Source organism: Coregonus lavaretus, assembly GCF_964263955.1.
Source record: "Coregonus lavaretus genome assembly, chromosome: 31".
NCBI classification, from domain to species: domain Eukaryota; kingdom Metazoa; phylum Chordata; class Actinopteri; order Salmoniformes; family Salmonidae; genus Coregonus; species Coregonus lavaretus.
The window spans coordinates 14,437,981-14,461,107 of NC_140018.1; the positions used below are offsets into that span (position 1 = coordinate 14,437,981).

The following is a 23,127-nucleotide window of genomic DNA, read 5'->3' on the forward strand; positions in this document are numbered from 1 at the left end:
CAGAGAGAGAGAGAGTTAGAATCAATTAGAATCTATTCAAATTACATTAACTCTCATCTGTGCCCAGTAAGAGTCAAATCATAATGATTCATGCTTGGCGGAGTCACAATGGCAGCAGGTTGATTCAGGGCAGTATGTTATATATGGGTTTGCTGAGTGAGCGTTACCGTCCGTCTGTACATGTATGTCATGGTATGGCCTCATATGGGATGGGCAACAGAAGTGACGTGATGTGAAACTCATATGCATTTCTGTTTATTATATACTGTACATTAGTTTTTGGGTGATCAAATTTAAACGAGGTGTTCGATCATCCATGGAGAATTGAATGGGAGTCACTGTTATTCTGCAAGTTTGTTACTTTAATGGGACGCAAGCATAGAATGAAATTAAATGAAATCATTTGGTTAGATGTGGTCACGCTGAAATATAACATACTATGGCCCAACCCAACCATTCCCTTGGGTTTAATTACGAAGGTAGGGTCTCTGGAAACACACACATTGTTTAGAGATATTAATACTTTTACACTGGGTTAGGTTATAGAAAGTGGAGAGTGATAGGCCATTTTATAATTGAACTAGCTTTGACCTCCAGGCCTCTCTTTGGGTTAAAAATGTGCTAAGAAGCATGAGCATGGATGCATTCACACCCTATATATAGTATCTCAGGTAGAGTAGCGTTACTAATTAAATCTGCTCTTCCCGTTACAGGGCATTCCTAATTTACTCTACCAGCTTCCGACAGCAGTCCCAGGTCTCCTTTGATCCTTGAGATGATTTGTTTCATGGTGCGTGTGAGACCACCGTTTCTATCCTGTCCAAATCCGCAGTTCCAAAGTGTGGTGACGAGAAGCGATTGAGAAGGCGTCCAAAAAGAAGTCTGGAGATGGAGTGATGCTGTTGGATATATTCAATGGAATGGTCATGCACTCGGAAAACCATCTTCCACAGGACAGTAAAAAAAGAAAAGAGAGAAAGAAAATTCCACTACATCTGTAACCTTGCCGACGGAGGCACGATCAAAAAGATAAAACCAAAAAACGAGAACTGAATGGATGAATAAAAATGTCTATGGATGAAGAACCACGTCCAATGATTGACAAGTAAAAGCCAGTATTCAGGCTTCTTCAAGGCTGCAGAATAGCTCTGTTTAACTTCGCTGTGTTGATCTAAATTCTCTTTCAGTAGGATTCCTACCATCAACACTAAAACTTCCATGCTAGATTTGTATTGACTTGTGATCAAACTTTCACACACCGACCACACCTTATCATAACATCTGTCTCAATGACGTATGGAGGCTTGTTTGGCCTGGCCAACCCAGACCATCTAGCTGCGCTTATGGCCACTGTCACAGTCCCAGATCTCTCCTCCACCCAGACACACAGAGGTAAGGAGAAAGAACGAGAAGGAACGAATGAGAGGAGAGAGGGATAGAAAAGGAGGGAGAAAGCTAGAAAGAAGAGAGGAGCGAGAATGTGTCTGTCAAAGTGTGTCCGTCAGCTTCTGAGCAGTGACCCATCAGAACTGCGTCTCTGTCTCTTCCACTCAGTCTGTTCTGACTCAGCAGACTCCCTACAGGGTTTGGGCTGGGTGACATTTTTAAATGGCAGTTATAAATCCTCTGCTGTTACACTGGTAACCACTGTTAACTTCCTAAGTGGAACAGCAGATCCCATTACTATTTCATATCACATTAAAATGAACTATGATGCCAAAAGATTTCATATTTAAAGATTGTAGAATGTTCTGTTTCTCTATGGAGGTCTCCTCTGATTAACTACCCTTTCTAAATATTCTAGCTGGATTAAAGCAGAGAAGAAGGAAACATCATCAACCCTGTGTCTGTATCTAAGCCTGAGGGTTATTCTGCAGCCTTGGAGCTAGCCTTAGTCCTCCTGGCCCCCGCCCTGCTGTACAGTAGAACTCACAGACTTCTGCTGGATGCGAAAGAGCACACGCTTGGTGCAGCGGTCCACGCTGGCTGCCCACTTCCTGTCCGCCTCCCTGTCCTCCTCCAACAGGCAGCGGCGCTCGGCACGGCTGAGGGTGACGGGCCGGACTAGCTGGGCCCAGTTGAGGTGGCCGTAGAGGCTGCGCTCCACCACGTACGTGATGTTCAGCTCGCTCACCGCCGTACGGCCGCGGAGCCTGCGAGGGGGGAATGCCCAGCCCCCACACCCTCCTCCACCCAGCGTACCACCCTTAGCCTTGGCCAGGTCACAGCGGGCGGGGGGTGAGGGGGAGGAACAGGAGGAGGGCACCCCTGGTGGTTTGGCGTAGTTCCGGGAGCGCTGGTAGAGCAGGTGTTTGGTGGAGTAGGCGTAATTGGGGTCAGGCTTCCTGAGCCAGCTGGTGTGGTGACGAGCGGGTTTGGGGCTACCCTGGGAGACGTCGTCAAGGGCGACGAGGAGGCGGGGCTGGGGGTGTGGTTTGGGGCGTGGCCGGGTGAGGCCATAGAAACCGTAGAGTGTGTCATTACTTACCCCATGGGAGAGAGAGGTCAGGGCTTTCCGCATCTCGCCCTCCGTCATGGAGTGCGACACCTTCTCTTCGGCCTCTGCACCACAGCCGTCCAGCTCCGAGAAGGAGGATCCACTACCTCCCACCCCGACGGCTCCCAGACCCTCAGACCCAGCAGGGACTCTCCTGGGGGGCCGGATGAGGCCGTGGGTGCTGCTGGACTTAGAGAAGGCCTTGACCAGCTTGTGTCCGGACCAGGTGGTGTCCAGGCTGCTGGAGGAAGGGGAGGTGGTCAGGCTGTCTGTGTCCCCGTCCAGAGAGAGCTGGTCCTGGGTCAGGGAGGACATGGAGGCATCCTGGGGCAGGCTGGACTTCTTCAGGACCCCTGTGTACAGGGCTGTGTTGTCCTCACATGTAGGAGATGCCTCCAGGCTCAGAGAATCTTCAGGGAGGAGAGGAACATCACATCATTTATCCATTACAGAGAGTAACCTCAAAAAGAGCAAAACCAGTTCTACCCCATTCACATTTCCACTGAAGTGTTACGGGATTACGTAATTTCTGTTACGAGATTTCTTAATACACAGTTTGAGTTAGTATGGAGTCCATACTAACTCAAACTGTGTATTCAGAAATCCCTTTGAAATCCCTACGGACATGTGCCGTACCTTCGGAGCCGTGTTTCTTGCCCTCTTCCACCTTGATTAGTTTCTTCCTGACGCGGCGGGTAGAGTTGACCAGCTTGTGGAGCCGCTTGAACTTCATTGAGTCCTCTGTCTGCTCATCATCAGACTGCTCCCGAGACTGAGAGGGAGAGAGGGGACGTCACAGGGGGTCCAAGACACACTGTTGTACAGGGACCCCCAGAACCCTAGCATTAACCCAGTGACCCATATCCACACAAAAGAGGGGTACTAGCCTACAAATCTATTAAGTGTTAAGCTGCTCTTTTCCAACCTTTATGAAACAACATTGTGGTGTAGATGTCATTCACTCAAGTCTTGGGGAAACTCACAACACCATTAATTCACACATGTAAAGCACACCGTTTTGGATGTAGGGTCACGTGTTGGCGGTTGGTGACAGTTTAGGATGATCAAGTTAGTGATATGAGAGTATGAGGCATAGTTGGGGGGTTGGGGGAACATATATAGCATTGTTGCACACATTGTAGGACACATTGTAGTACATTAGCATTGCAGGACATTTCATATTAAAAACATATTCAGGTCACATGAAAAAAACGAGCCAAAGCAACAAAAACACTGAACCAGAGAGGACAATGAGGATATGCCAAAGATATTCACCACAGATATTCACCACAGATATTCACCACAGATATTCAGGGAGCTTGGTATTTGTGGTGTGTGCTGCCTGTTGGAATGAGCCTGGAGCTGTTTACTACCCAATAGACACTAAATGGAGAGCACCGTGGCATTGTGCTGAGGCACACAGAGCTCCATTATGAGGGAGTATGTGAGTGTGTGTGTGTGTGTGGATTGTGGAGAGAGGAGGGTAGTTCAATTGGGCATTAAGACGGCAGTGGAGCAGAAACAGAGGGGAACAATGATGTCACAAAAAGCTTAATTAACTCTCACACAAACACACGTACGCACACACAGAAAACCATCAGAAACTATTCTGACCATCGTATGTGAGCAGGCGTCGTATGGGCACCATGTGATATGAGATGAGTTTGTCACAGAGCTAGTTTGGCAGAGCTGCAGTCATTCTGGGGAAAAATTCCTAATTTGTTGCTTTCTCCTCTGGTTTCCACAGCAACACTGGGTCTGGTCACAGACAGCTGGTCCACTGTTAGAGCCACAGCACACACGCGCACACACACACAAAATCACCCAACATGTGAGAGAGCTTGTGTTAGTGCTAAGGAGAGTCTGACTGGGCTGTGTATAGTAGGCCTGGAGAAACACTTTCACCTCCTCTCCAGCCTCCCCATGTCAAACATTGTGGCCTTGTTTTACATCTGTAACCTAACAAGATGGGAGCTGCTGGCTTAGACCACAGCTTGAGTCTAGGGACACACACACACACACTCACACACACATACACACACATACACACACAGCAGAGGTTAACAGCTAAGGGAGGGATGGCTTTAACAGCTGACTTCTCAGTCAGAATGATGGCTTTCTGCACCATGGGAGCTCCGTGACCTGCGCATTACCCATAAATCACTCTGGCGTCCCATCAGACCCCTCTTCCCACCACTAGTCTCAGGGGTGTGTGCTCCACACTCCATTCCTCTGTCAACAGCAGAACCAGACGACGAGGCCGGGGTTGAACCCTCTCATTTTGTTTTTGACAACCTCTCAGCTTGTAAACCGCAGAATGCCTCCCCCTCACCCCTGCACCCCTTAACCCCACTGTTCTCCCTCTACTCTAACCACACACATCTGGCTGGAATACTATTCTGCTAGTTTCCACCGCTCCAGAGGACATTACAGAGTTGTGTATTCAGAGACTGTGCTGTAATAGCAGGTCTCTCTGTGTTTGTGTGTGTGTGCAGTTTGGAACCAGACCTGACTGAATCCTCCTACAACAAGGCTTATTACTGAGGTACGTATAGAACATTACAGGAGTATGTACGTTATTATACTGAGTTATTCATTATTGCGGTGGGTGTTGGTATTGTTGCAGAGTCATAGTGAGCCATTCATAGGCAAGACAGTCCCGGAGGACAGCAGGGGGCGAAAGCGAGGCAGCATAGATTTGATCATACAGAAGAGAAAGCAGTGCTTCAAAGAGTGGTCAAGGAAGACAGTTGAATGAAATGCATAATGTTGTGTTGTTAGTTTGTATTATAATCTCTGCAGTCGTGCGCCTATGCATATAGGGGAAACGCCGCTCTGGTAGAGTAGGGTCGTTAAGAAGAACGCAAGAGGAGGGAAGACAAAGAAAGACACCGCTACAGCCTGGGGGGGAGGTGAGGAGGAGGGGCTGACAATGACATAGTCCCCTAGACGCATCCCTGAGGGCCACCAATGTCTGGGACACGGCGCAATCCTAACTCAACCAGTGGTGAAAAGCTGCTGCAGTCAGCGACCGCTCAGTGGAACAATGTCAACACACACACACACACCATGCACACACACAGCTATGAGTCTTGCTGCAGAAATCATGGTATGGTCGAGCATACATTGTGCACGTTACAAACTAAACTAGATCTAAAACGGACAGTAAAATCCTTGAAAACTGGTGCAAACCTAGAGTGAATCTCACCTAGAGTGAATCTCACCATTTCTGCAAACACACCAGCGTTTCCCTGCCTCACAAAAATACAGAAAAAACACTGAAATCTAATAGAGCATGCTAAGCAGTTGAGTGTGACTTGTTACTCACCGCTTTAGGCATTTAGGACAGCAAACTTGTGCTCTTTCCATTCCCAGGTCAGCATCAAGAAGCATGCATCACTATGCATCAGGCTTGCCCTGTCCCATCTACTCCCAGGTTAGTCACACTGCACACAGCATAACCAGAGAGAGACACGCACAGTCACACAACATACACACTCACAGCATTGACACACACTCACTCTCACACACTCCCTGCAGCCCGTTGGCAAAGGCAGCTCTGCAGAATCAAAGCGATGGGAGAGTGAGAGCGAGCAGTCTGCCGGTGCCACTGAGCAGCAGAGAGAGAGAAGGCGTGCTGTGCCTGGAGGAGAGAGGAGAACAATCCCAGCGTTTGAGCCCCTCTGACCCTGCCTTGGCCCCCACATCTCTAATGGCCAGCCCTGGAATGTGGGCGCTCTCTCTCTCTCTGCTCTGGGGGGGGGGGATGAGAGAGAAGGAGAGAGAGAGTGAGAGAACAATTGGAGAGGGAGCAGGGCAAGAGGAGGACGGATATTTGGACAGAGTGACCACAGAGCTACACAGACGCACACAGCCATTAGCCATTCGGAAGCTGGGGGGTGACCTAATTCCATTTGAAGGTGGGGGACATTACCCCCGGCACACACCCCCAGGCCCAAAAGAGGGAAGATATTTCCTAAACGGGTCCATTTTAAACTGGTGTTTTATCAAGCAGAGCCCCCCTCCTCCTCCTCCTCCTCCTCCTCCTCCTCCTCCTCCTGCTGTGTTTCAGGGGCCTGAGGGGAGTGAGAGCTCTTTGTCCTCCCTCACTTCCTCTCTTCCTCCCTCCCTCCGGCGGCGCGTACAAACAACCCTGAAGACAGGCCGAGTGTTCCTCCGAACAATACACATCCAGTCATCCACCTATCCTCTCTCCCTCCGTGTATCGGACATCCCATCCATCAATCCAGTTGGACAGGAAGCAGGCCCGTGGCAGCCGAGGGCATGGAGAGGGTTAACAGGGAGATTAGCCTGCTAGGGCCCTGTCCGTCTGCAGCTCCACATCAAAGAGCAGGCAGAGCCAGACTGTACAGCAGACCAGGCCAGACTCAGAGCTGGGGCTGCACAATGCCTTACAACAGGCCTTTCTCATTGAAGGAATCCATTGATTACTAGAAAGGAAAAGTTTCAAGGAAAACTTTGCTTGCATGTGAAAGCTGTTTGAAAGCATGACATGATCTTGTCCAGAATGTTCACAGATCCACATCACAAAGCCAGACTGTAGACTGCAGGCAGCTTGGTGTAGAGGTCTTCACGGATCTACCCGAACCTGATCACCCTTGGATCCCGCTCGGTGGCCACGGGCATCGGATCTGTGTGACTATATGTGAAATACCGACCGGATTTGAAGAGTCTAGTTCCTAAACAACATAAACGCACATTTCACACATTTACATTTTATTATCTTAAATTATTGTCAGGGGGTCGGTCGCCTTTCATCAAACCAAATGTGTCAATATCCTTTTGTGACAAAATGGCATATTCTCTTTATGGAAACCAGCCACTGCACACTGCACGACACATGATGCGGGGTGAAATAGGCTATAGGCCTACCTGTTGTGGGAGAGGAAGAGGACGCAGCGGAAACAAATGATAGCCTAGGCCAGGGTAATTTATTTGTTTCGGTTTGGCCTATTTAGAAGGGTATTTTGCTATTTTATTAACAGTTAACTTATGTTGAATCACTCAAGTCAAGTGTGATCCAGTATTTGTCAGCATAAAGATGAGTGACTCATTCATGCTCTAGTTTCGTGGCTTTTGTTCAAAATAAATAAGTTATACTGCAGAGTTACCGACACATTCTTTCTGATCGTCTTTATTAATTAATAGCCTAACATTTTTGACCAAGTTAATCTGCTCATGTTGTGTGTGTATGTGCGTGTATGGTAGACTGATAGCCATAAGCTTGTCTGCAGAAAATATTGTAGCCTAATGTTCAATCAATCAATTTTATTTTATATAGCCCTTCTTACATCAGCTAATATCTCGAAGTGCTGTACAGAAACCCAGCCTAAAACCCCAAACAGCTAGTAATGCAGGTGTAGAAGCACGGTGGCTAGGAAAAACTCCCTAGAAAGGCGAAAACCTAGGAAGAAACCTAGAGAGGAACCAGGCTATGAGGGGTGGCCAGTCCTCTTCTGGCTGTGCCGGGTGGAGATTATAACAGAACCATGCCAAGATGTTCAAAAATGTTCATAAGTGACAAGCATGGTCAAATAATAATCAGGAATAAATCTCAGTTGGCTTTTCATAGCCGATCATTAAGAGTTTGAAAACAGCAGGTCTGGGACAGGTAGGGGTTCCATAACCGCAGGCAGAACAGTTTAAACTGGAATAGCAGCAAGGCCAGGCGGACTGGGGACAGCAAGGAGTCACCACGGCCGGTAGTCCCGACGTATGGTCCTAGGGCTCAGGTCTCTCAGTTGGCTTTTCATAGCCGATCATTAAGAGTTGAAAACAGCAGGTCTGGGACAGGTAGGGGTTTCGTAGCCGCAGGCAGAACAGTTGAAACTGGAATAGCAGCAAGGCCAGGCGGACTGGGGACAGCAAGGTGTCATCATGCCCGGTAGTCCTGACGTATGGTCCTTGAAAGGCTGCTGATGTATTGATTGTGTAATGCATGGATGGGTATAAGAAATATCAGGACATCTTCTCTCTTCAATCATGAATCTTTAATTAACTCTCTGGACGGTAGTCCTTCACAGCTGTGGCGTGGATTACTTTTTTATCAAACCCGCATCCAAACCAATCTCAGGCTGTATAGGCTAATTCTGTAGGCCTAAAGGATATATCTACATTTTATTTTGAACAAAAAATATTAGCCTATTATAATGACTTAGACCTGAGTTATAGAAATAGCCTACCAAAATATGTCTAACACTGTCTAACACACAGCACTTGCTGACTATTTAGCGTCCTAAAATCACCACATAAAAATCTAAAAAATGTGGTCAACAGAAACAAAATGAACAGACCTCTGAAAACCTACAAATATTCTAAATCCAAGTATAGTGTTGTCAAAGCGGGAATACTAAGCTAGACCTACAAATCCCAATTGTAGGAAATTACAAGGGAATGCAGATGGGAGACTCCATCCTTCTGTAGCCTATGCAAAATGCATTTAGAATTTGAATCTTGCTGGTCAAACAGGCTATAGCCTACCTTTAGTCTAAATCAATGTTTATCAAAACAGTGAAATAGGCTGGATTGTAATGTTGGAAAAGTGAACTATTCGCTGCTCTCTGTCTGGCACGCGATGATCATCCACAAACAATCCTCCTACTCAAATATTTGGTCAACAGAAATAAGGAAAACATTGAGGAAAACCTCATAATGTTCTCCATCTAACTATAAGGATGTCATTATGAAAATACTAACCTGTACACCACAAATTAATAATTTCGTTTTTAACTTTTGGATCCATTTGGGTTGGATACAGACCCGACCCAATTTTGAATCTGATTCTCTCTCAACTCGGACATGTTTTGGGTCAGATCTGGTTTACCTCAGATCCGGATCGGATATTGATTTTCAAGCAAAATGACCGGATCCTGTCGGGGTCGGGTAGGAATTTCACGGATCCAATTCGGTTCAGATCTCAATTTCGGGATCCGAGAAGACCTCTAGCTTGGTGTCAAGGCTGTGGGTCAAACATGCTAGAGCAGACGTCTTCAGACGGTCAGCTTATTAATATGGAATAGGAAGTGTAGCCTGCTAGACAGTACAGTACAGATGTCAAGGCTGCCGATCATTCTGAAGGAAGGGAGCGTTGAGCCCAAGCTATTAGCAGCTGGGTTTCCACGGCAACACATATGTGCATAGAAATATTTGAGCATTCAGTTGGTGTATGTCCACACACACACACACACACACACACACACACACACACACACACACACACACACACACACACACACACAGTCCTCCATTCAGCCTGTCAGCCCACAAAGCTAAACCCAAGATGAAAACAGAGCTTGCTTTGACCCAGCAGGACAGAAGCGTTTGATTTGAACCATCATCAGTACAGTACGACTGGTCCCCATCCAAAAGAACCACTCACATCTGTCCTGAGGATCCATGCAACAACATGCAGTATCCTCCCAGTGAGGCTGTGTTATGTGACCTGTCGCTAAGACACACTAAACCCCATGGTCTGGAAGGACACTACAGGACTGGGAGGTCCAGGGCCTGATCTCTACTGACCCCAGCTGGTCATCTGGACAGATACTTTCAGCACTGACTTAAGGGGAAATGTTACTCAAAAACTATTGTTTGGTATTTTTTTCATTAGTCCACTGTTCATTCAGTCCCAAAATGTTTTGCATGTCAGCAGTCAAGTTGTCAAGATATTGGACTTTTAGAAGAAAAGTGTCTCCAGCCACTTCATCATGATGATGTGGCTGGAGACACTTTTCTTCTTACAATTTTTGCCCATTGCTTACACACTAAAACCGAATGCTTAGACCAAAGCCTCAATACCTAAACGTCTTGTAGCATACCTTAAACACAGTGTAACCATAGCTTAAACACAATGTCAACTTTGCACTTTGTTTGCAATTCTGTAACACACTTATTGCGAAACACTACACACGTTTTCTTACATTAGACACTTTGTTCAAAAACGAAATCACCTGTTATCATTGGGAAAACACTCTGTTCAAAATGCAAAACTCATCTGGCAATTGTATGCACTTACATACACACCTGAAAACACTTGCACAGAAAACAGAACACCAATCAGTCTGAGCCTTAGCACTACAAATAGGCCTCAGGTAAGCCATTTTTAGAACTTTGCAAGCATGGAGGCAATGAGAGTCAGAGTAAGAGGAGGACAAAGAGAGAGAGGAGTCGGATGTGGAAGAGGACGTGGAAGAGGACGAGGACCAGTGCGGAGACGTATATCAGATGACATCAGGGCTACTCTGGTGGACCATGTGATAAATCATGGCATGTCCATGAGGGAGGCTGGGCAAAGAGTCCACCCTAACCTCAGTCGCTACACAGTAGCATCGATAATAAGGACATTCCGACTGGAGAACAGGTAGATCTTCAAGTTTCTACTCCAGACTGTACCTACTGTATGTGTCACATGATTCTGTATCATATTACAGTATTACTGTACTAACTATACTATACAAAAATGGGTAGTGCTGTTAAGTACTGTATATGTAAAGGAATACCATTGTGATGTTGCAGTACTGTGTACAGTTTGAAAGTACAGTATGTGAAAAATAACCTAACCAATGACATCTTGTGGTGGCATTTTCTACAGAATGGTTGGACGACCTCCTCAAGGTGGAAGGGAATGGCTCTTCACTCAACAACAAGAGCTTGCCATCATTGAAATGGTGCGAGAAAATAATGCAATCTGACTTTGTGAGTTGCAACAACGCATAATTGCAAATGGAAATGAATTCAACAATATCAACAGGATCAGCATTTCTACACTAAGTCGCATCCTACAGAAACATACCTTCAGAATGAAGCAGCTGTACAGGGTGCCATTTGAGAGGAACAGTGTCAGGGTCAAGGATCTGCGCCATGATTATGTGCAGGTATGTGTCACTTTACTTTACATACTATATATTGTGATGTGGGAATGAGGTTTTATGCTGCCACCTGCCCTGCCTGTAGCTTGTAATTTTTGTCTATACTCACCCAACCCAGCCCCTACTTGTGTGAAAATATAGACATTGTAGTTACTGTATGTGTTTTCAGTAACACTATTCAATATTTTATGTTACAGACAGTTCTGGAGTTTGATGCCGCCGAACTGCCGCATGAGTTCATCTACGTGGATGAGGCAGGCTTCAATCTGGCCAAAACCAGGTGTCGGGGCCGTAACGTAGTTGGACAAAGGGCTGTTGTAAATGTCCCTGGGCAGCGTGGGGGAAATATCACCTTGTGTGCTGCAATTAGTTTCCAAGGAGTCCTGCATCATCATGCCACTCTAGGTCCCTACAATACAGGACAGATCATTGCATTTCCAGATGCACTACATGCAGTTGTGCAGGACAGACCACAGCAGCCCAGGTTTGTTGTCATCTGGGATAATGTTAGTTTCCACCGGGCTGCTCTGGTCCGAGATTGGTTCAACAAGCATAATCATTTCACAGTTTTATACCTGTCCCCTTACAGCCCCTTTCTAAATGCAATCGAGGAATTCTTTTGCGGGCATGTGGTTGCCGAAAGTATATGATCGGCAACCACATGCCCGCATGACTCTTCTGCAAGCAATGGAAGAGGCATGTTGAGACATTGAGGTGGGATCAATCCAAGGGTGGATTCGGCACACAAGGCGATATTTTCCCCGATGCCTAGCCCGCGAGGACATCGCCTGTGATGTTGACGAGGTCTTGTGGCCAGATCCGAACAGAAGGCGTGATCCATAAGCCCCACCGCCCCCCACCACACACTCGCACACACACACACGCACACGCACACACACACAAAACAAGTATATGTTTTTTCTCCCAATAGCAATTTATCCAGTACATTTTTTTTTTTTTTTACTTTTGTTTTGTTGCTAAATTTGATGTTAAGAATTTCTGTAAGCATGTTTTTTTTTTTTTTTTTTTTTTGTAAATATTGTTTGATTACTGCAGAAATTCTACTTTTGAGTTTTACAGAAGACAATGACAATAAAATGACAATAAAAATAGAAACACAAAGACTGCAGTGTTTTATATAAAGCCCATCAGTGTGTTGCTGCTGATATGAAAGAGTCATTCAAATGTTGCTTGTGTGTATGGTTTTGTTGTAAGAATTTCATTTTTAGAAAGGAGTGTTAAGTTTTGATTGCAGTGTTTCATTTTGGCATAAATGTGAGTTGTTAATCTCCAAGTGCTATGTCTGATTGGCTTGTGTGTTGAGTTTTGACATAATGAGCCAAATTCAGCAAAAACTGTGTAAGCAATAGGCAAAAACTGTAAAAGTCCAATATCTTGACTGCTGACATGCAAAACACCAAATACCAAAATATAGTTTTTTAGTGATATTCCCCTTTAAGATGGAAGAAGGGGGGAAAGTTACAGGGTAAACTTGTGTTTTGTGTGCATGGTGGTATCAGGGCGGGGTTGGATGGAAATCAGTTCTTTGTTCAGAGTTCATCTTTAAGGACTACATTTTAGCTTACTATAACATTAATTATTCATTTCTCCTCTTCACTGCAGAATCTGATAGTTACAACTTACATTCATTATTCTCTCCAAAGTAGCTGAAATAATTAAGTCAGTGGGGGATAGGCACAGTAGAAGGCAGCACCATTCCTCCTTATGAGTGACAATACAACTGCCTGGGAACACCAGGGACCCCACATATGACCACTTCTCCTAGCCAGGAAAGAGTGCCTCAGCCTGGGCAGGCTATAGGAAGATGGGAGGGAGGGAGAGAGAGAGGGGGGGGCATGGAAGGGATGCATGCATGGGCGGCCCTGATCCCCTAATCCCAGCCATACAGGCTTACAGTCTGCACAACAACAGAGTTAGGCGTCAACACACGCAGGATGCTGGGGTATGTCTGGCACACGCGGGATGCTGGGGTATGTCTAGGGTATGCCATCAGTTAATATCCAGGTTAGTTAGGGAAGGGACGTCACTGCCAATGATCTCATACATGTGTTCTCACACACACAAATACCCACTCCAAGGTAACACACACACACAGACATAATTCCAATATGAAACAAAACAAAGACGGCTGCTCGTCTGTGGGGCTTTGATCCTGAGGTGTTTGGGGTCACGGGGTGAGAGGTGAAAGGTCAGTCAAAGGTCAGAAGTACTTACTTTGCAGTTTGAGGACTGGTTTAGATTGGGAGTGGATCCATCAGTCCACTCTGCAGTGTCAGTACTGCTGGACTGTCTGCTATGGTTCTCATACTCCTTCAGCTATAGGAGAACAAGAGTTTAGAGAGAGGGCAGGGCAGGGCAGGGGATAATGGCCCACTCTAACTATAGAAAACAGCTACCCCTCCACACACACACCCAAACCAACACCAAGACACAATGTAGATACAAACGTAGAACACACACACACACACACACACACACAGGTCACAGGCCAACATAAATGAGGTCCACCGAAACAAACACAAGACAACACAAATGTCCACAAAGGCTGCTCATTGATTCCAGAGTCTGATTGGTTTGTTTGAATGTCAATCACAGAGGAGGAGAGTAAAAGTCAGACCAGCACCCAATAATACACCAGAGATACAGGAAGAGGTGGAGGAGAATCAATGTCTGACTTGTGTAGAGAGACCTACAGTAGTTCTACAGGACTGCAATCACCCAAGTCATTCTCTCCTTTAGAGTTACCATAGAGAGGGAGAGGTAGGATGAGAGGAGAGGAGGAAGAAGAGAACAGTGAACAGGACAGCAAACGAGCAGGAAAGACAGGAAGAGATGAGAAAAAGTGAAGAAGAATTTGACAAACAACCAGATGAACATAGATAGAGAGAGGAGAGAAGAGGAGACAAGAGGGACCACTGAATGACACTCCAGCCACCACATCCACCCAGAGAACAAATCCAGAATGCATCTCTCTAACCACCCACCGGTGGGGGGGGAGGGGCTACTGTGCTAACATGTCCAGCTACCCCTACAGCATGAACAGGACCACACACACACACACACACACCCCAGGTGGAAGGCGCCCTCGGCCAGGATCTGGAGTGTGTTTGTGTGTAAAAAAGGGCAATGCAGGGTTATTATAAAAGCCCAATGAATTATTAGTAAGAGTAAGTCGTTTTAGTAAAAGCTGGATATGGAGCTTGGTGGATGAAGCAGGAGAGAGGGCAGGTTTGGAGCCTGGCGAGCCCACGATGCAGTGAGGAAGCTGGGGCTTGGGGTCAGGTTGTGGGTGGGGTGGAAGTCCTCTCCAGGGCCTGGGTGGGGGTCTGTCTGTCTGTCTGCCCCAGGAGCAGCCTGGAGAGGAGAGGGAGTGTGGGGGTAGGGGGTACAGGGGATAGGGTGGGTAAGGGGGTTCCTACCCGAGCTAAAGCCTCTTCCACAGTGATCATTTTCTCCTTCACCATCATCATCAGCTGGATGCGCTCTTCATCACTCATGGTGATCTCACTGGCCACATAGCCTATGTCCTCTCCTAGACAAAGGTCAGAGAAAGGTCATTGGTCAGGGCAAAAGTCAGAGAATGATAAAACAGCTGGAGCATGACATAGAGTATTATGGAATAATATGAAAAATGGGCCAAAATAAGTAATTACCAGATAATAAATATGATATTAGAATTTAACAAAGTCATTTCCATTAAAATAACACACTGTATAGCAAAGTGTAATAATGCCATACCTTTTGACGTCTGCCGCATGACTCCCTTCTGAGACGTCTTGCGGAAATTCTGCCAGAATGATTTGTTCTTCTTCTTATTGTCCCATTTACCTAGGAGGAACAGAGAGATAGAGATTCAGTCAGACAACACTACAACACACACTCACAGACACCCAGACACACACTTGAATGATCCAGTGTTTAAGAGACAGCATTATCTGGTGTGTAAATAAGGAAATGTTTAGAATAAAATTGTCCTTGATTTATTCACTACTGGTAATTCAAATAGAATTGACCCCAACCCTGCTGGATAGCTAGAAACAGTAACAGAAAACATACGTCTTTTTTGTTAAAGTTTGATTGCTACTAACCTCCAGAGCCGTCTTCAGAGCTGGACTTGTGCAGAGACATCCTGGAAAGAACAATGGAGACAGAGAGAAGAGAGAGAGAGAGGGTTAACATCAGAATAATAGATCCTCGGCTCTTCTTAGCATCACACACCATCACTTCTCTAGCACATAGAAGTCTAAACACTGGGGACTTCCAGTCAACCCTGTCCCTCTGAGATAGAACATATGCTGTTGTTTTGACGCGATGCTGCTGATGTCTCTGTGTGTCTGGGTTTTTACTCTGGTTGCTGTTCTGTGTCTTCACCACTAGAGGACAGTGGTGGAGCTCTACAGACACACCCAGGCTGGCTCCTGAGGAGTGCAGGGCAGAGATACACTTAGAGGAGAGGAATGGGGGGATGCGAGGAGGAGTGGAGGGATGAGAGGAGAAGTGAGGGGATGAGAGGAGAAGAGGATAGGGGTTGTAAGAGAGGAGAAGAAGGAGGACAGGGCTGATGGGAAGATGGGGAAAGAGTGGATGAAGAAGGGAAAGGGAGGGGGAAGGAGATGGTAGAAGAGGAAAGGGAGGGGGAAGGAGATGGTAGAAGAGGAAAGGGAGGGGGAAGGAGATGGTAGAAGAGGAAAGGGAGGGGGAAGGAGATGGTAGAAGAGGAAAGGGAGGGGGGAAGGAGGTGGTAGAAGAGGAAAGGGAGGGGGAAGGAGATGGTAGAAGAGGAAAGGGAGGGGGAAGGAGATGGAGATGGTAGAAGAGGAAAGGGAGGGGAAGGAGATGGTAGAAGAGGAAAGGGAGGGGGGAAGGAGATGGTAGAAGAGGAAAGGGAGGGGGAAGGAGATGGTAGAAGAGGAAAGGGAGGGGGAAGGAGATGGTAGAAGAGGAAAGGGAGGGGGAAGGAGATGGTAGAAGAGGAAAGGGAGGGGGAAGGAGATGGTAGAAGAGGAAAGGGAGGGGGGAAGGAGATGGTAGAAGAGGAAAGGGAGGGGGAAGGAGATGGTAGAAGAGGAAAGGGAGGGGGAAGGAGATGGTAGAAGAGGAAAGGGAGGGGGGAAGGAGATGGTAGAAGAGGAAAGGGAGGGGGGAAGGAGATGGTAGAAGAGGAAAGGGAGGGGGGAAGGAGATGGTAGAAAAGGAAAGGGAGGGGGAAGGAGATGGTAGAAGAGGAAAGGGAGGGGGAAGGAGATGGAGATGGTAGAAGAGGAAAGGGAGGGGGAAGGAGATGGTAGAAGAGGAAAGGGAGGGGGAAGGAGATGGTAGAAGAGGAAAGGGAGGGGGAAGGAGATGGTAGAAGAGGAAAGGGAGGGGGGAAGGAGATGGTAGAAGAGGAAAGGGAGGGGGGAAGGAGATGGTAGAAGAGGAAAGGGAGGGGGAAGGAGATGGTAGAAGAGGAAAGGGAGGGGGGAAGGAGATGGTAGAAGAGGAAAGGGAGGGGGAAGGAGATGGTAGAAGAGGAAAGGGAGGGGGAAGGAGATGGTAGAAGAGGAAAGGGAGGGGGGAAGGAGATGGTAGAAGAGGAAAGGGAGGGGGAAGGAGATAGAAGAGGAAAGGGAGGGGGGGAAGGAGATGGTAGAAGATGAAAGGGAAAAATAGGGAAGACGAGAAGAGCAGACAGAGAGAAAACTACAGGGTAGACTGTTTCCACTTCCCTCCTCAGGATAGACAGAGGAGAGAGGAGAGGAGAGAGAGAGAGAGAGAGAGAGAGAGAGAGAGAGAGAGAGAGAGAGAGAGAGAGAGAGAGAGAGAGAGAGAGAGATGGGGAAGAGTGTTAAGAGAGCATGGAAAGTTACTGGAGTGAGGAGGAGTAAGGATGCGAGAGTCTCAAAAGATTCTCACTGCCCTCAAAAGCAAGAACTGACAATGTTGAATAAGAAGACCGGAAAAGCTTCTTTAGATTTCTATGAAACCATATAAATGTTACAGTTCTATACACAAAAATACCTAACGGACACATTGACATATGTTATCCCAAGTAGTTCCAGTCTTGGCCTGATGTTTGAGTCCTGTTTTCTCCTATCCTCTGTTTATCCTCTTCCACCCCCTATTACAGGACAGTGCCCAACACAGAACACATGTTCACTGTGGCTAACTCTTTCTCTTGTTATGGAAGAAAGGGAAACCACATGAATGGCTCTATTTCAGTCTGTTTTCCACAGAGGACTAGGACATGATTAAATCCATTTGTTCTCTTCAGAGCCCAGGAAAAAACAGAGATGTTTGAGAGAGTGTGATTGGTACCATTGAAATGTATTAGTGGTATACTGATAGTATTAAATGTTTATTAAAGTATTTTGTGTTCACCAGTATATGTGTCTATGGCGTAGTGTGTCTATGGCATTGGACAGTCTGTGGCAGTACGTTGTCTGTCAGTGCTCCCTGCTCTGTTGGACGTATGGTTTAAAACATGAATCATGCAGGGGGAGTCAGAGAGGACAGGTTGTCCAGTAGTAGAGGCCCACAGAGACACATGAAGTCTGTCTTCATCAGGCATCCAGTGGCCCAAACACACCCCTCCTGAGAGAGATAACCCCAGGCCCTGGCCTCCATGCTAAACACATCACACACACACACACACACACACACACACACACTCGCTGATGCATGCAGAGAGGTAGAGACAGGTGGTTGTCAGTTCATTGAGGGTGGAGGCATTGTGAGGCTGTGTGTGTGTGTGTGTGTGTGTGTGTGTGTGTGTGTGTGTGTGTGTGTGTGTGTGTGTGTGTGTGTGTGTGTGTGTGTGTGTGTGTGTGTGTGTGTGTGTGTGTGTGTGTGAGTGTGTATATAGTGGACGTGGTGGCCTTCTGGGCTCTATGGGAAAGTTTAGGGCCGTTTAAAGCCTGGCTGCCACGGCAACATAATGAGATGCTAATGGAGGCCTGTATGCTTGCCCCCTCCTCTCCTTCCCTCATCAATCTCTCTATCCCCCTCTTTCTCTTCCTCTCTCTATTCTCTCTATCTCCGGGTTAGACCCCAGTGGGCCCTAACTAATGCTAATAGAACTCACTCAATAGAAGCTCTTTCCCCTGTAGCCTAGCCCCCTGCTCCATGCTCTATCAATGATTACACACAGACCACACGTACGTGCACACACACACACACACACACACACAAACACAAACACACACACACACACACACACACACACAGACACACACAGACACACACACACACACAGACACACACAGACACACTCCAATGTTTCTAGAGTCTGTCAGTCACAGCATTGTGTGGTGTAGCTAAATCTCTGCCTGCTTCTCTATTTCCTACATTTCTCTGCTTGGTTGCACTTTCTTTTCTGCTTTAGCCAACTTTATTGTTGTAAGTTAGTACAGGGAGGCAGACCTGCTGTAGCCCTTTCCTGCAGTCAATGACCAAAAGTGCCCTCTTTAACCTCATGGGTGGAATGTTATTAATATTTTTCATCATTTCATCATTAATAAAGACGTTTTTATTTTTTTTTACGACGAAAATCCAGTGTTTGTATGTCAAACTGTTTTTGTATATTTCTGTGTAATATTGGGATGCAAACTCAAAATTGAATACAACTCTATATCTGACATGGTACAGGTGTCTTCTTCTTTTTAAGCCCATAACCATCTGTGTGAGGTGTATACTTCTGTTTCAAAGTAGATTTGTTTAAGACTACCAAGAATCACTCTGTGTGACCCTGATTTAGCCCACTGCAGTAAAAGGTTAAAACCATTTAGTTTGGTTCCAAACTTCCCATTGTAACTAAACATAAAGCAATGCACTACTGAGAGTGAGTCTATGACAGAAGCATGCATGTTGTGTGAATGAGCATATGCAACAGTCAGTAAGCAGTGCCTTTTACTCCCCTTGTGGGGTGGAGAGTTTTAGTCATGGTCTAATGAGAGTAGGGAGTGTTATAATATATAAAGACAGTTCTGGCTCTGTGTCTCTCTGTGGGTGTGTGTACTATGCCTCGCCATCGCAGTGAGGAAATACTCTGGGGAAATCAGACTGAGATGACTTGGCCTGAAAGCTGGTGTTTTAGTTAGTATTTTCAGAGTTCTATGTGGAGATTATATGAGGACAAATTGTACAGTGCTATGCCAGTACTAAGCTTCTCTATGTCCACACACACACACCACTATGAGAGGCGTGAGGCGGTCAGAGAGAAACACACCCACGCACGCACATGCATAAAACACACACACACACACCTCTAAGAGGGTAATGAAGCAGTCTGAGACAGGGCCTGAAAGCTCGCAGCAGGTAGAGCTCAGTCCACTGGCTACAGTACTACACACACACACACACACACACACACACACACACACACACACACACACACACACACACACACAGACCGATCATCCCTCTCAAGCTCACAGCATGGCGTCCACTCTAACAATGGGAGTCCTTACAAGGAGCCAAAAGTGCGGTGAATCACTAGAGGCCAGAGAATGTCAATGGAGAGACAGGAGAGAGAGGATGTAGCAGCTCTCTAGGAGAAAATATGACCTAATAATAATATAACTCCAGTGTCATGTGATGTGTCTATTATATATCTGTGTCTCCCTCACTGAAAATGTCAACAGCTGGTGGCTCACTGCACTACACCAGCTCTGTGGTGAGAGTTCTGACGAGGAAAAAAGACACATAGCTAGCCCACAGAGCTCCTGGCATCTGGCAGTGTGTGTATGTGTGTGTGTGTGTATTTGCATTCAGCATGCAAGTGTACTTGTACTCAGTGTGTGTGTGTGTGTGTGTGTGTGTGTGTGTGTGTGTGTGTGTGTTTACGACCTAACCACCTGGTGTGAGGGGGTCCCAGTGACCCGGGAGGGACAATGAGAACAGCTAACCCTGGGGAGCGGAGACATATCCTGCAGGAAGACCAGTAGGGTGACCCCTGTAGAGGTCAGAAGTCACAGGGATATCCTCTATGCAACAAGATCTCATAGTTTCCCTTCTAAATTTGACGTAGTATGGATGAACATCTATTTTTGATGCATTAAATCCTCGTGATTACAGGTTTAATTCCACGTGATTACAGGGTTAATTCTGCGAGGTTACAGGGTTAATTCTGCGAGGTTACAGGGTTAATTCTGCGAGGTTACAGGGTTAAAACAGAAACAACATAATATTACGCGCTATTACCATCAAGTACCATCAAGTATTCTCACAGCTTGCTAGGGCATTGTGAACTGCCGTAGCGCAGTGGTCTGAGCAGCGCGCTTCGGCTCCGAGCATCACGAGTTCGTGCCCAGTCCTGGGCAATCTTTTTTCAATTTTTTTGTGAGTGCAGAGGAAGACATATATCAATGTTCTCAGGACCTTTTCAAACATCTGAAATCAAAGTGTATTTTTAGTGATCAGGCTGCCTCTATGAGTGGGACACTGAGGACAGTCATATGACAGGACACACACACACGCATACACAGTCACACACACACAGTCACACAAACACACAGCTCAGCGTGCAGTGTTCTGACTAACACTAAGTCAAAGCTCCATGCAGGCCACAACATCGCCTCATGCAATCAATGTTATGCTGACTCTTTTCTGATTTTCCAATATGACACCGTTGCCAAAACAAGACATTCTCATGGTATGGGTGCTGTTTCAAACCTCTCTGGTCTTTAAGAAACTATATTTATTGATCTTCAAGTGAAGAGGGGATGACATTTTTGAACCCATCCACAAAGGTAGCCTATGCTTTTGTGTTATTGACAGCACTCACACAATGTGCAGACTACCTCAACTCTGGCCCTTTGAAACCATATCAAAGTTATTCACTGCTCTGTTGGCCAACCAAGCATTATCCCTGGCTGTCCATCAAAGACTAGTAACCTCTGTTGCCCTTCCCTAAAGATAGGCCTGTCTCTCTCCACAGCCAACATCGTGTGGTGATCAATCAATCAGAAGAGGAAGGTCCCTATTTGGCCCCTCCAAGCGTTTGTGTTAGTTTGTGTGTGCTTTCGTGTCCTGATCAACTCGCTCCGAGCTCCTGTGTGCTGTGCATTGTGGGAGCTGTACCCACTTCCTGCCAATGGGGGGATGGAACAGGCAGGGTGGCATGCCCAGAGGAAGTCTGGGTAATCTCCTGTTGGCCATTGTCCCAAGGGGAGAGGTGATGCTATTTTTTTGTTTGTTTTGTATTTAACTAGGCAAGTCAGTTAAGAACAAATTCTTATTTACAATGACGGCCTACACCGGCCAAACCCGGACGACGCTGGGCCAATTGCGCGCCACCCTATGGGACTCCCAATCATGGCCGGTTGTGATACAGCCTGGAATCGAACCAGGGGGTCTGTAGTGACGCCTCAAGCACTGAGATGCAGTGCCTTAGACCACTGCGCCACTCGGGAGCCCATAATGACGGGACCAGAGCAGGACAGGAATATGTTTGAAAAGAGGGGGAAAGAGATCGAGCGAGGGAAGAAAGCGTGTCTGTCTGTGGGGAGACAGGGCGGCACTCTTTCTTCAGAAATGATTTTTTTTATTTTTATGACAGTCATATTGACCATGACTGTCAGTGATTAACAACACAGTGACTGTCATAGTGATTAACAACACAGTGATTGTGACTGTCATAGTGATTAACAACACAGTGTCTGTGATTGTCATAGTGATTATCAACACAGTGACTGTGACTGTCATAGTGATTAACAACACAGTGACTGTGACTGTCATAATGATTAACAACACAGCGACTGTGACTGTCATAGTGATTACCAACACAGTGACCGTGACTATCATAGTGATTAACAACACAGTGACTGTGACTGCCATAATGATTAACAACACAGTGACTGTGACTGTCAAAATGATTAACAACACAGTCACTGTGACTGTCAAAATGATTAACAACACAGTGACTATGACTGTCATAGTGATTAACAACACAGGACTTGTTGTGTTTGATGACTGGCTCATGAAGTCCTGGGAGGTGGCAGGTCATAGCAAGTAAGAAATACGAGCGTGTGTATGCAAACACACACATTCACACGCATGGACGCACACACGGACACACCCACGCAGGCACACACACACACGCTTGCACACACACGCACACACACGTAGGGGGAACAGGAACCTGTGAGGAATACACCCTTAGAAAAAAGGGTTTCAAAAGGGGTCTTCGGCTGTCCGCATAGGAGAACCCTTTTTGGTTCCAGGTAGAACCCTTTTGGGTTCCTTGTAGAACCCACTGTAAAAATAGTTCTACATGGAACCAAAAAGGGTTCTCCTATGGGGACAGCCGAAGAACCATTTAAGGTTCTTGATAGAACCTTTTTTTCTAAGAGTGTAGTACCCCACCCATTCCCCATCCTGTCCTGTCCTGCTCTCTAGCATGTTGTAATCGGTTCATCTCCCCCCTCCTCTCTCCCCATGTCTCCCCTACTCTCTCCCCCTGTCTCCCCTCCCCTCCTCCAGCTGACACAATGGGAGGAAGGAAGCCTGGAGGGCAGTAGAATGGTGCCTGAGGAGAGGCCATAGGGAGGAAACAGAGAGCAGAGCTGGGCTGGCCTTCCGTAAGTCACAGAGGGACGTGACAGAGAGGAGGGAGTTAGACTTGAGTCACTCTGTGTTACTCAAATAATGGTGTTTGTGTGTGTGCTAGTGATTGTGTCTGTCACCATAGGCAGTGACTGGGCCGTAGGCTGACTGTAATAAGGTCTCCTCCACTGTCCCTAA

At 46.6% G+C, this 23,127-nt stretch overlaps 1 protein-coding gene across 1 annotated transcript in view; it reads right to left on the reverse strand.

Moving 5' to 3' along the window:
• LOC311106973 (SAM and SH3 domain-containing protein 1-like) overlaps nucleotides 1-23,127 on the reverse strand; it is a 92,549-nt gene that overhangs the window by 24,047 nt on the left and 45,375 nt on the right. The window contains exons 5-10 of the mRNA XM_084149390.1: nucleotides 15,495-15,535; nucleotides 15,145-15,234; nucleotides 14,826-14,938; nucleotides 13,621-13,722; nucleotides 3,134-3,269; nucleotides 2,489-2,907 (exon numbers count right to left, since the gene is read on the reverse strand). Of these exons, the coding sequence (XP_084005516.1) occupies nucleotides 2,489-2,907; nucleotides 3,134-3,269; nucleotides 13,621-13,722; nucleotides 14,826-14,938; nucleotides 15,145-15,234; nucleotides 15,495-15,535 (901 nt within the window). The remainder of the gene's footprint in view (nucleotides 1-2,488; nucleotides 2,908-3,133; nucleotides 3,270-13,620; nucleotides 13,723-14,825; nucleotides 14,939-15,144; nucleotides 15,235-15,494; nucleotides 15,536-23,127) is intronic.